The sequence below is a fragment of the Semicossyphus pulcher genome, unplaced genomic scaffold, assembly GCF_022749685.1.
Source record: "Semicossyphus pulcher isolate SPU_LCO1_2020_fin unplaced genomic scaffold, fSemPul1.0.p SCAF_14, whole genome shotgun sequence".
In the NCBI taxonomy this organism is placed as follows: Eukaryota; Metazoa; Chordata; class Actinopteri; order Labriformes; family Labridae; genus Semicossyphus; species Semicossyphus pulcher.
Window position 1 is genome coordinate 19,339,117 of NW_027211648.1, and position 13,291 is coordinate 19,352,407.

The following is a 13,291-nucleotide window of genomic DNA, read 5'->3' on the forward strand; positions in this document are numbered from 1 at the left end:
AGTACCCTGCTCCCGAAGGCATAGATCCTGATTGGAGATTGGCACTTAAGCCTTTGTCATCAGTGTGTGAATGTGTGTGTGAAAGGATGAATGTGACATGTAGTATAAAAGTGGTCGGAAGACAGCAAAAGCGCTAAGTCCATTTACTGCACCACAGTAACCCCTGCAAGGCTTCAAAGGTCCAGCCCTTAGAGTTTAAGTACAGTGTAAGTTAACCCTTAAGTATTTTTATAAAGTAATAAAAAATAAAGGGAAAGGTTGCATCTAACTGTCTACAATAGAGTGCACACAAACAGGTCTTTAAGATGCTGCTAAAGGCCTCTGATGGAAACCTCTGAAGTGAACTCCAACCTTGACGAGTAAATGCACTCATCATACGCACCTCAGAGAGCAAATGCAGAAAAAAAAGTGTTTTGTAAGAGCAGGTCTAGGACTTTTTTTTAAATTGTCATGAAAATAGACTTCTGAATCTAGGTGGTAATTACTGTTTTCACATTCTGCTGCAAACAAAGGAGGAACAGGTACCTTTGAAGGGAGGAACACAGTGAATTTGCTGCCTCTTAATGCCTTATTTAAAAAAATAACTGTGGTAAAGATGAATCTGTCAGACACAGCGCAATGACAAAGTACTATAACAATACAATTGGAAAGCACAATAGGGAGCTAAAAAAGAAGATAAGTACATTTTTAATAGTTTTGCCTTTGAAAAAAGAACATTAACTGTCTTTTTAATAAACTCTGAGTACAAACAAATCAAAGGACGAAGACATCCTTTGTATATGTGGTTGGTATTCAGCCAATACCATGTTCAGGTGAAGTGGGCTGAAAATGACTGGATATAGTGTGTAGGATGTGAGGTGAGAGAAGGTGAGGCTAATACATAGCAGAACTATACAACAGACAATTATCATGACATAAAACACACAATAAAAGCAGCAGGATCTCTTTCTGACCTCAAACAGCTTCAGAGGAACCCCTGCAGAGTTACATCGCTCCTGCAGTGTGTCATTACTGTACACTATAATAATTGGCTTTGCACACACACATTAAGATAGGTAGATAATCTTAATATTTATGTTAATGATAACATAAACCCAGCAAATACCTTGGGGGTAAAAGCTATTAACGAACAGTTAAAGCATTACTACAGGTGAGGCTACGTTACTCCATTTTTGGTGCATGTACTTTATTATCTAATTCCCTCCTAATCTCATGACTTTGTTAATGTTGTCATCATCTCCCTGTATCTCTGCAGAACATATCTGCTTGTGTTTGTTTTTCTGTGACATTGTCTTCTGCTTGTCTGATCATGTAATCCTCTTATGAGTGCTTTCTTCCGCTGCCGAGTTACCAAAACAAAAGCCTTCTTATAAGAACACACTGAAACACCGATATGACCACACATCAAATTATCATATTTCCCAAAACATCAATAGATCTAGGCTTGAAAAGGTTTGTAAGAAACATGTAAGACACAACAAAGTACGAAACATGTCTTGAAAACATTTCAAAATGTCCTAGTGAGTTAGGTTAAATCTAAACATGTCTTTCTAGAAATCACATAGTTTCCTGGATTTTCATTGATTACATTCTTCTAATATTTGATACTTCTAGTCCTTTTCTGGAACAACTTGACTTACATAAGAAGCCAACAGAATTGTCTTACTTTACTGGAAGGTACATTTATTTAAAGCCATAATATGCAGAATTTGAAACCTTTTCTTTCTGACACCCCCAGTGGTAGCATAAAAAACCTCAGTGTGCCCAGAATGGATCCCAGGGGTATCCCACCCACAGGACACTAAGATCATTGGTCTTTAACCAACGCTTAGATCGTAAAAGTTTTGCTTGGGATTGTATTTTTTTTTTTACGAACACAAACTGATGGGTGATAAAATGAAAAGTGACATGCAGGAAAAAAAACAAAAGAAGGGACCAATCTCTATGAACTTTGATAACATTCATGTGTTGTACCTCTGAGAGTCCAGCAGGTCCCTGGGTCTGATGATGGCCTTGACCAGGGCGTCGGGCCGCACAAATTTCTGAGGCGATGTCTTGGGGCTGGAGTCCGACTCTCCACTCTCCTCATCCCCCATGGCTTTAACGTAGCTGCTGCTCCGCATCCGACGACAAGGGATCTCGTCATCCTTCCCATCACCAGGGTAACCCCCCCAGTCATCCTGGGGCACCTGAGTGTCATTAAAAGGGGAAAATAGTCAATGGAATAATTTTTGGGTTACTTGGCGGCAGCACAGGAATTTTTAAACACAACATATTACCAAATTTATAAAAGCAGACATGGTAGCAAACAGCTGCCTTTTTGCTTATCTTGCCAACAAGACACAACACTAGCATTTAATTATGCCTCTTACACATACAGTCATGCCTCTGGCCAACTGATAAATGTAGTCCAATATTCACTCTCTGTTTAACCACCGATTTTTGAGGAAATATCAGACTATTTAGCTCTTGAACGTTGTGTTTATTCATCAGCAAGTCTGGCTGTATCCATCTCCTGTTCAATTGTGACCAGGTGGTACACTGCTTTGATTACTCTTTTAAAATTTGATATGCTGCCTGTATCTTTTTACTAACATTACCTCGGGTAAAAGGCCATATTTCCACCTCTGCACTGCAATCCTGAAAACACTCTAAAGGGACTGAGGTTTAACTGATTGAGAACCATGTTAATCTTAATGAAGCAAGGTTAAAGCACTACACCATAAAAACAAATTTATTACATTTCCCAGTGATGGAGCAATGCACATTTGATACCCACTCAAAGCGAACCCCTTACTTCTGTCACAGTTAGTTCCATCCATTGAGTTACACAGGACCATTTACTTGATGAATCAACACGCATTAAAACCTTCTCACGGCTTTCACAGCTGGTCTGTGTTTAAGCTGGTCTGTGACTCGGCTGGGTTACAAACCGCAGAAAGGCTGAAACACCTTTTATAAATTTGGCTGCTCTGTTTATTATAATTACTGCTGAGAAAGCTTGGAAATGGAGAATAGGAGCTGCTTTGCTCCTATGTGGAAACCTGCCATCAAGACAAACCAGGCAGTTTACATTTCGCAATTTTCTTGCACTCGTTAAACCAGGTAATTGAGTATCCAGACATCAGCATCACCATTATCCCATTCAGAGGGAGAACAGTGCATCTTACTCGCAATTGCAGCCTGTCTTTGCTGCATATGGAGTGGATATTTCACACCCAATGTGAGGCACCACGGCAGCCTTAAGTCTCTTGAATGTTCAGTGAGCAGGAAGACAAACAGAACATCTTGCATACAGGCGTTCTGGCTGTTTGAAGTTGAGCACTGTGACAAATGATTTTGTTACCGGAATCAACCGAATAATGCTGAAAACAGATCACGTGGAGCATAATTATTTTCTGCTCTTGGTGTGAAAGAAAAATGCGACTATTATCGTACATGCCGTTATACAACATACAGAAGAACATTATGATATGATCTTAATGGGTTTCTGTGTTGGGGATGGCGGTGTAGCTTATTATAATCTGCAGGGCCAATTCCCCCACCACTGCAATAAAGTGATGATGATTGTGCACAAGCTCATTACACACAGTACCACTCTTTCTTTTTCTCTCTAACTCACACACACTCTCGTTTTGTTAAACAGTACAGAACAACCGAGTTCAATTACTGTAACAATAACAGCAGCTGAGTCAGCGTCTTAGCCTCATACATAGATGACACACACAGATGCAGAGACCCTCCACAGTCATACAAAAATACAAACCTCTCTTGCTTTTCTTCTTAGTTTTCTTCTTGTGTTTTGGGATTTACCGTGTTGCACTCTGCTGACTGCGCGACTTCAGCTGGACACGCATTTCCATGGTCAACGATCAGCACTCATAAAATATGCCGTTGTCAGTAATCATTAAATTCAGTGTGGAAGTTGAAGGCTCCTCCGCTGCTGTATCCATCTGTCACTTTGACATGCTGGCAGTCGGATCAGCCTCGGCACGGTGCCAATCCGCCCGGCTCCAGATTTCATTAAGTTAAATAACTGGGGTTCATATTTCTTTGACTTTTCAGTAATTCTGGACACAAGCTGCAGTCTTAAAATAGCCTTCCAACCACTATTTATGATTTAAATGTCATATAAATGCTGTTGCAAATGTGCGATACTGATAATATGTCTTTGTTTAGTGAAACTTTTCTCGCCCAGTGAGTGACTAAGTCACTACTCACAGGTTCACAGTGAAATTCACAGTGAGGTGCCAGCTTACTGGTTGTGGGAAATGTCAGGAAGAGATAGGCTGCATCAAAATGTCACTAATGCGTCAGACTCATGACTGAGACTAAAGCAAATGTCAACTATTGGAAAATAACAACTGAAATGTGATTGTTATTCAAAGAGAAATCAAAACAGAGATGATCCTTTAGAACACAACACTGTTAAAAATACAGTTTAACATAGAAAAGTAGCTGGAATGCTACCTGCACACTATCTACATGTTTGTACCCTGAGAAAATGACATCACTGTGACACTAATTCTAAGAACCTCTGGCATCAGTGTACGCCCACTAACGATTATGGTTCTAACAAGTGTCGCATCAAATGGAAATGGCGTGAATAATTGATCAATTATGGCTTCATTACAACCCACTCTTTCTTAATCACATGGAATGGTGGGTCAAAGTGGCCTTTGACGCTTATGTTTCATCCATGTTGTGGCAAGAAGGCATGATTGATGGGGATTATCGTGAGCCCTTACAGCTCAGTGGAAAATTTCACTGCAAGGCTTTAGTGTTACATCATGAAAAAAGGTAAGTTACCACAAAAAGATAACACACCCATGCAGACAAGGACGGAGACATGCATGAATGACTTCAGAATACTGATTTCTTCTTTCCGAAACATGCACAGAGGTGAGCGTGCACGAGCACAACCCAAACAGACACGGACGCACACTCACACACACTGATAAAAGTCATCCATCTCCCCTCCAAAGACAGGCATGCACCAGCTACCAAATGGAGTCGGTGGGTTAATTAAGTCTTGGAGGGGTTTGATATTTTTAGACGTCTAATTAATGAACGGAACGCCAGAGGACAGGCACAAGCTGTGGTGAGATTTGTTTAATTTGGATTCGCTGATAAACTGGATAGATTGGAGGGTTTCTCCCTGTGAAGATAAAGAAACAGGCTGGGCAGCAGCACGCTCGCATCTACTGCCCGGGAAAAACACACATGACGTCTCAGCATGCTCAGTGGAGCTGATACATGGACGCTTGTCAACCTGGAGTTCACCTTGACCTTAAGATCTCACAAAGGGAAGATGTGGGATTCAGAGGTGGGCGCGCTCTACCAGCCCACTGCCAAGTGCAATTATTCTATCTTCAGGGGAGTTTTAACGATTCTGTTGTTCCTGAATAAATATGTTGTGTTAAAATGTGCATTTTATGGCAATTACGTAAGGCCCTTTGTGACTATGAGCTGCGGTTTGTGGCAGCTGTGTGAAAATTCACATCTCAAGTGTGAAGACTAATATTTAAAGTTCAATTTTCACAACAGAACTTTTATGTCCTTTAATTAATCGGATTCTGCTCCATGAAAAAGACTTATTCAAAAAATTATTTATATAACAGTAAGTTCCGACCAGGCAACCTGATTGGACAAGATGCATTCCATGAGTGCTGATATAGCGTATAACAGCACTGGGACTTTTAATTAGATGTATCACTCCACTTCAGGTGTTCAGAATTAACGTTAAAGCAGGCGGTCTTTCTCTAGAATTGAGACAATCTAGAATCTCGGTACCAGCTTGATCCATCTAGACTCTAGATGGAACAGGCAATCAATGCAACTGTCAGCAGACACTGGTTGCATGAAAATGTATAGAAGTAGCCACAGTGCAGAAAAATGTTTATGGTTGCTGGCATCAGTCCAGTTCTTGTCAAGATATAGTTGTGTTGGTGGTATCAAATTAATGATAAAAAAACCCATACTGTTATACAACCATTATATACCACCTGTAGAACTGTTTATAAGCAATATCAGCCTCAAGGCCGTGCTGTTATACTGAATATCCGCACAGCTGTGATTATCTTAAGCCGTGCTATTTTTCAGTACAACAGTACTTCCTCTATTGTGACATTGTTTAATTACATGACCCAATTACAGCCGCAACTCCTTACACTTACACTATACCCAAGCTGTTTTGGCACCTCAACTTGGATAATAAATAACTTTGGTGAAATGGCTCACAAGCATCTCATAGCAGGATTGCTCAGACTTTAGCATATTAGTCATGCATGTCTACCTTTACTTTCATTGCTCTGATCATTGGCTCTGTAGGAGAGCACAGGCAGTAAAGTATGTGTACGTTTGTGTGCGTGTGTGTGTGTGAGTGTGTGCGCTGGGCTAGGCAGGTCTCAGCCAATGCTCCTGCAGTGCAGCAGTGCATTTCATTGATTAACTCTGCGGCTCTATCTATACACAGCACCTCTCCCACGAAGAAACATAAGTCACTGCCATTAAGTTAAAAAATGGAGTAAGATAGACAGAGAGACAGAGAGAGAGGGGGGGGGGGCAGGATGGAGGGGATAAAGTGTAGAAAGATGGAGTAATGGAAAAGATAGAGAGAGAGAAGGGAAGGAAGGGAGAGAGTTAGAGAGCTTTTAGAGGTCCAATCATTGGTAATCCCACCCACCAGCCTCCAGCCCCTCATTTCCTCCCACAAGATTGCTTGGATACGCTGTGTGTGTTGGAGCAAGTGCTGTTTTCTTTTTTTCCCTCTCTCTGTCTCCTCTTCCTACCTCGCAGGGGAGAATGAATCCATGGATTCCTCACTAGACCTGACTAAAAACCTACCACACGCCCACCACATAACTCCTCTCTTGTCTCTCTCTTTCACACATATACGCCCACGCATGCAATATTTTACAGTCTGTGTTCATCTCGTCTTCATATTGTTTGTTTACTGACACTTGATATCAGATGTGAGTATGAAAGTGTGAATAGACATGCTTGAAGGGAAATAAATATGATTTTACACAAACACTGGGATGCAGGACAAACTGAGCCATTGTTAAACTCCCTTAATCTTTTGGAGAATAAATCTGAAAGCTAAAGAGTCTACTTCCATGTTAGCGGCTATGTAAGGGCATTTTTCAGGGACTGTAAGTTTGGCAGTGGTATGCATCTGTTACTACCTTAGAGGTGGAATGACTTCGCCCCACCATTCTGCCTCGTGTGCGCTTTACATAAAAGACGAGACCCAGCAGAGGCCTAATAATCCCGCCTTGAACCTGCAGTGTAAAAGGGGCAAATAATAACTGTAATTCGGACAACGATCATGGCGCTAAAATGAATTTTTAGTATCACAAATTTATTAGGATTTGCACTTTGGGCACTATGGATATCTGTACAAAATTATATAGCAATTCATCCAATAGTTATTGAGATATTTCAGTCTGGATAAAAGGACCTATGGGTTGCCATTCATAGATCCTTACCAGTAGCATGGCCGATCCTTGGCTGTTTTTGGTGGTAAATGGACTGCTCTTATATAGCTCCTTTCTAGTCTCCCAACCACTCAAAGAGCCTTACACTGCATGTCGCATTCACCCTTTCCTATATGCCTTCAGAAGCAATTCAACGTTCAGCTCAGGGACACTTTGACATGTGGTAGCTCGAAATGTAACGCTGACCTTCTAATCGAAGGACGACCCACTCTACCTCTGAGCCGCAGCCGCCCTGTTGTACAGTATGTTTTTCTTCCTGTGGGTAAAGCCTGATTCATACTTATGCGTTGTATCTACACAGAGTCAACAGCGTAGCCTACATAAAGGGGCAATGCAAGCTACCAAGCCGACCAATGACAGTTGTCGGGCCGCGCCTCAATGACGTGTAGCTATATTTCTGAGGAGGTGCGCTTCAGGCTACAGTGTAGGCCAATACATTGGTTCCACGGCTACGGCCCATTTGTCATAAGCTCTGCCATACTCACTGCCCTTGTTTTTGCTGCTATTGTTGCTGCCCCAATCATTTCTGGCAAACCAAACATTGATGGTTGATATAAACTCATTGGTACGAGTGCGCTAGCCTGTAAAAGTCTTGCAATCCAGTTTAGTTGATGACTAACTTCAGTTTTGTAGCACTACCTAAATATAGATCAAAGTTTTTAACAAAAACTACAAAAAAAGGACAGGACAGAACAAACCTATTCAAACCAAATACACCATGCTATTCTCCCCAGCTGAGGCCAAGGAACAAGTAGAATAGAAAATCTTTTAGAGAAACCTTGAGGAACAGAAGAAAAGTACACAATCAGAGAAATCTACAAAAAAAAGTAGAACAAATTGATGGACATGTTTTTTGAGTGTAGGGAAAAAGAGGAGGGATGTGGTCCCCACATGCTGAGACAACCAATTTTAAAAAGACAGAGAGAGACAGGGAGGTACGTGTGTCAGATGCAAACATGTGACTGATGCAAACATGTGACAACTGTCAAATGGCGATGACACACTCTGCAATGGTTCTTCAAGAAAGGGCTGTAGTGACCAAAAGAAAGATTTCCTACATGTTTAAGGAGCCAAGTACACAGGTCTCGGCACACTACAAGTGAAGATTTTGAGTATACTGTTTACATTTAATGTGATCTAATACAGTCATGCTGATGGATTCAATTGGAACACCTGTGTAACGTGCGCAAAGCAATGAAAACATTGTGCATCCAACTTCTCCCAGGAATACCTTTAAGAACCATCAGATTCATCTCTTAACAGGAGACCACTTAACCATGTAGTTCACTACTAACAGACAAAACAAATGGAAGAACAAACATCACAAGAAGAATTTGAAGGATAAGTGCTCAGTGAAGACACCCCTCCCATTGTGCCCTCATCCCATTACTTATAATTAACCCACCACATGACCCTTATTGGTCACCGCAACCCAAGCAGCACTGCCTTCAACAGATCCAGGCTCTGCCATGCGAGCTCTAGATATTGACAACGCGGATACTACAATAACATATTAAGCTCAAAGGAGAAAAATAGAGAGAAGGACAGAGAGAAGAGTTTGTAGAGAGAGGTGTGTTGGAAAGAAGACGGGGAAGGCTGAGCCAGGGTGAGGTGCCCTGTCCGGGGCTAGCACTTGCCCCCGCCGGATCGGGCTGTGCGGTCTACCCGCCCCTGCACCCTCATTTCCATGAGGGAAGAAAGGAGAAAAGAGAGAGATGGGAAGATGGGGGGTTAAGGTTAGGGTAGGGGGTAACCCTAACCTTAAGCCGGTACTACCTACCCTATCACAAGGCTTTTAATGGCCCCCACAACTCAATCTTATTGTTAGATTGAAACAGCAAATCAGTTCAGGGTATCCTCTATTTAACAGCTCCACGGTTTCCACACTCTACAGTGTATGTCTGAAACTATGTTTAGACCATTAAATAAAGTAAAGAATTATTGACATGAAAATGCTACTAAAGCAGAAAATATTGGTGTTAAACCCTCCAGAAATTAGGATTCTATTATTGTCAGGCATAACTATTGATTTTGCCTGGGAAAGCAATAGCACCAACAAAACAGGATATTGGAGAATGTGCTTAACAATTGACAATGAAATTGTTATATCCTCACACCCTGCTCGTAGAATCAGATGTCAGGGGTTTGAGAAAGTAAAACACTAATAGGAGCAGATGCTCGCAGACTCAGTGGTGACCACAAAGCCACCCTGTCGCCTCAGGCAGCAGAGATGAGTAACATTTAGCTATAAACGGCTGTCTGATCCCTGAGTTCCTGGGACAAAATCTGACTAAGTAGCGCTCTGTGGGCTGAAAGCTATCTGGGAACCCCTTATTAAAAAAGTTAGGCCACCCCTGTGCGTGTGTGTCGGTGGCGTTACTGTAGCTTTCACTCACAGTGCCAGTTTGGTTTCTGCTACTTTGCACTTCGCTTTTGTAATTTAATCAGCAGTCTTACTGCATCTCAAGCTCCACCTTTGGCAAGCCAACATGGCAATTAATTGGCTTATTAAATCCCTCTGCAATGCTTTATCAGCAAAACTATCAAAAGGCTAATCCTGCCTTTGTTTTACAGTACTGTATGCGGGATGGGAACAGGGTAGCGATTGCTGGGGCAGCGGACTCAGTCAAGGCTCAGAGTTGTCGGTAAGACAAAGTTATTGAGCTGTGAAGTTTTGGGTAGGTGGAGGAGGCGTGGGTTACAGCTGCTACTGCAGTCCAGGTGTATTTACATATCTAATTTGGAGAGTGTGTGAGAGTGAACGAAGGAGGGAGTGCAGAATTTGAAATGTATCCATGCTGTTGCCAACGGAAGAAGAATGCTTCGCCACGATCACCTCCTTTCATTAGCATTAAGCAAACCCTACGTGTGTGTGTGTGTAGGGCGGGGGGGGGGGGCAATTGGGGCTAATTTGTGAAATGACTTAACCACAGACAGAGAGCGATGGCTAATGCCATGTCCGATTCTCAACATTTGTCATTTCAGAGAAAGGCCAGCCAATATAAATCCATCTCTGTCTTCCTCGATGTCCAGCTAATCGATCTCTCACACACACATGGGCTTCCTCACATACACACACAAAGATTCCGTCCACCTTCTACATGCACATAAATTAACATCTAGATTCTAAGTCTGTCTCATACTTCTAAAACACTTCAGAAGTTTTTTAATTCCTTCTGTCATCAACCAAGGACGCAAACAAGGTGACTAGCACATCATCAAACCATCTGGTGCGCGATAAACCGAAACACTCCCACACACACTCTCACTCACACATGGACCGACAGTCAGTTCACACACTCTCCCTGGATACAGTTTATGGTGTAATACTGCAGACAGTTCGTAATCCCAATTCAGCAGCAGCAGGAAGTGTAAAGTTCTCAATGTGACCCCTCGGTGTGATAGAGGTATCATTCCTATTGGCTCAGGCTCTCTGTGGTGATGAGCAACAGCCACGACCATGGGGTGCAACAACAGTCATTTCTTTGCCGGTTTCCTCCCCTCTGATTCTGTTAGTATCACAGTGAATCCAACAGAGGCAAAAACTGTGGTATGTATCTTCAACTTTCTCTTTCTCTTTCGAAACATCTTCCAGCTCTCTGAGAGGGCATTGATTCTCCAGGGAGGGAAGATGTGTCACCCTGCACGGATTGGATTGATAACGCTGGGCTAAATATAGCCCTGCGGCAGGAAGGAGGAGAGGAGGATATTTTTAGAAGTGTTTATGGTGCCGCGACTTGGACACTACCTCAGCTGAATGACCAAATGGAAGTAAGGAAGGGGCAGGGAGGGGGGCACTAAACACTGACTCCCTCATTGAGAGATTGGGGCACTTAGTGGGATTGTGGAGTGGGAGTGGATGAGTTCACTGTCTGCCGAGTTTAAAATGATAATCAGTTATGTTTAAAAATGCAACAGTCAGAAATCATCCTCACGGACTTTTTCTGTTGACGTAAGCTTAGATTGACTGGTGTCTTTGGCTCTATTGGCTGATTTGAGTAATGTATTGGCTTTCCGTTTACAACAGTCTCTAATCCATAAGACACACTCTCTGCTTAGAGCTCTGAGACTCCTCGTTTCCCCAACCAATGTGCTGAAGTGCTCACTTTATTTTGACTACAGGCACTACTTACACGATGCTATCAGATATCACATTGTTGTATACTGAGCAGCGTTGTTACACAACCTTTTCTTCCCTCTGCATTTTAATTTTATTTTTCTCTTTCTCTTGCCCTTCAGCGTGCATATAAAACCGATGAGACACTTCATTGTAAAGTGCTGACTCACTCTGAATTGATCCCAGAGGTGCTATCGTGGGCCTGAGCTAAATGCTAACCTATTTCAATGGATGCGGAATCGAAGCAAACAACACGGCAAAAATCAACAGTGATCTATGGTCCTTTATTCTTACATTGCCAACTCTTCCCCTCTGGCGCAGATCATTTATGGAGTTAATTGATTTGTCCTGCTGTGCTAGTCCTTTCAACTGCCAGCCACATGCTGAGCCATTGGACATGCTCACATTGTGATACACGGGGAAGAGACAAACAAAACACTGTCTCTTAGATCAATCAGAAATCCAGCCAAGATGAGCAACTTTCTCAACTTTCCTGTCTACTTACGAGCGATGCCTGTAGAGAAAAGATGCTTTATATTGTGCTACAATATACGGTAAAGTTTGGGTGTGGTGTTTTTCAGTGTTCTGCAGTGCCTTAAGTATTTTATATAATGGTAAATGGGCGTTTCATCACTGAACTGACAGATGAAATTAGTGTTTTTATTATCTTTTCAATTGCTTCTAGCTATTATGTGGCTCCCTCCAAATCACCACCTGTTCCTTTCACCAAAACTCCCTAAAAACCAATCATCAAGACACATTCAAATAAATAAAATTCATATGTAAGTCTGAGACATTTAAAGTAATGTGCATGCAGGTATTTAGTTTCTATGATATCAACAGCTGTAGAGTTGACTGGAAAAAGTACTACTGCTTGGGATACACGAGCCATACATTGACACATAGCAACAGAAGCCAAACTCACCTGTAGATAGTGACAGGGCCTAAGGTTGGGCTTGAGGTCGGTGGGCATCATGGGCTTCTCCAGGTTGAGTGAAGACTTCCTGTAGGCCTCCTTGGCTTGGCTGACCGTTAGCGTTGACCAAGAGCTCCTCTTCATGAACTTTCCCTCCGGCGCCATGCTTATACTCTCGCAGGCTGAGCACTTCACATCGTTGTTACTCTTGGATGTCTTAAGCGACATATCTCCTGCCAGGTGTCCGTGCATCGAGTCAGGGTAGCAGTGGCTGATGTGGTCCACAGGATGCCGAGACATGACGCTAGGTGTTCTGTACGTGCTGTCACTATCCAGGTTGTCATCCGAACTCCACCATCCTCCTGAGCGTTGCTTGCCGCTGCCTTCGGATTTACGTTCTTTGCTCTTGCTGCGTTTGCTGTGTTTGTGGTGGCCTTGGTGGTGGTGATGGTGGTGGTGTGAGCTGTCCCGGTGCGAGTCGCTTTTGGTACCATTCATCTTGGAGGAACCTTCTAGAGAGTGCGACTTGGTGAAGAGCTTCTGGACTGAGTGGACTAAGTGGCGTATTCGCCCGGGGCTTTCGTTGCGCTGCTCTGTAGTCGTGGTTGTGGTGGAGGTGCGTTGGTATTGCAGTGTGTGGAAGCCATCCCGGTGCAGTGGCATCTGTTTCTCAAATTGGTCCAGGAGGTTTGCTGGGATTCGGTTCATTTTGCCGCTGCCGCCATGCGAGGACGAGCCACAATCGTCTCGGGATTCCCT

The 13,291-nt window shown here is 42.8% G+C and overlaps 1 protein-coding gene across 1 annotated transcript in view; it reads right to left on the reverse strand.

Moving 5' to 3' along the window:
* Positions 1–13,291, reverse strand: part of dlgap2a (discs, large (Drosophila) homolog-associated protein 2a) — a 189,603-nt gene that overhangs the window by 42,929 nt on the left and 133,383 nt on the right. Inside the window, exons 4-5 of the mRNA XM_069661762.1 lie at positions 12,542–13,289; positions 1,975–2,189 (exon numbers count right to left, since the gene is read on the reverse strand). Of these exons, the coding sequence (XP_069517863.1) occupies positions 1,975–2,189; positions 12,542–13,289 (963 nt within the window). The remainder of the gene's footprint in view (positions 1–1,974; positions 2,190–12,541; positions 13,290–13,291) is intronic.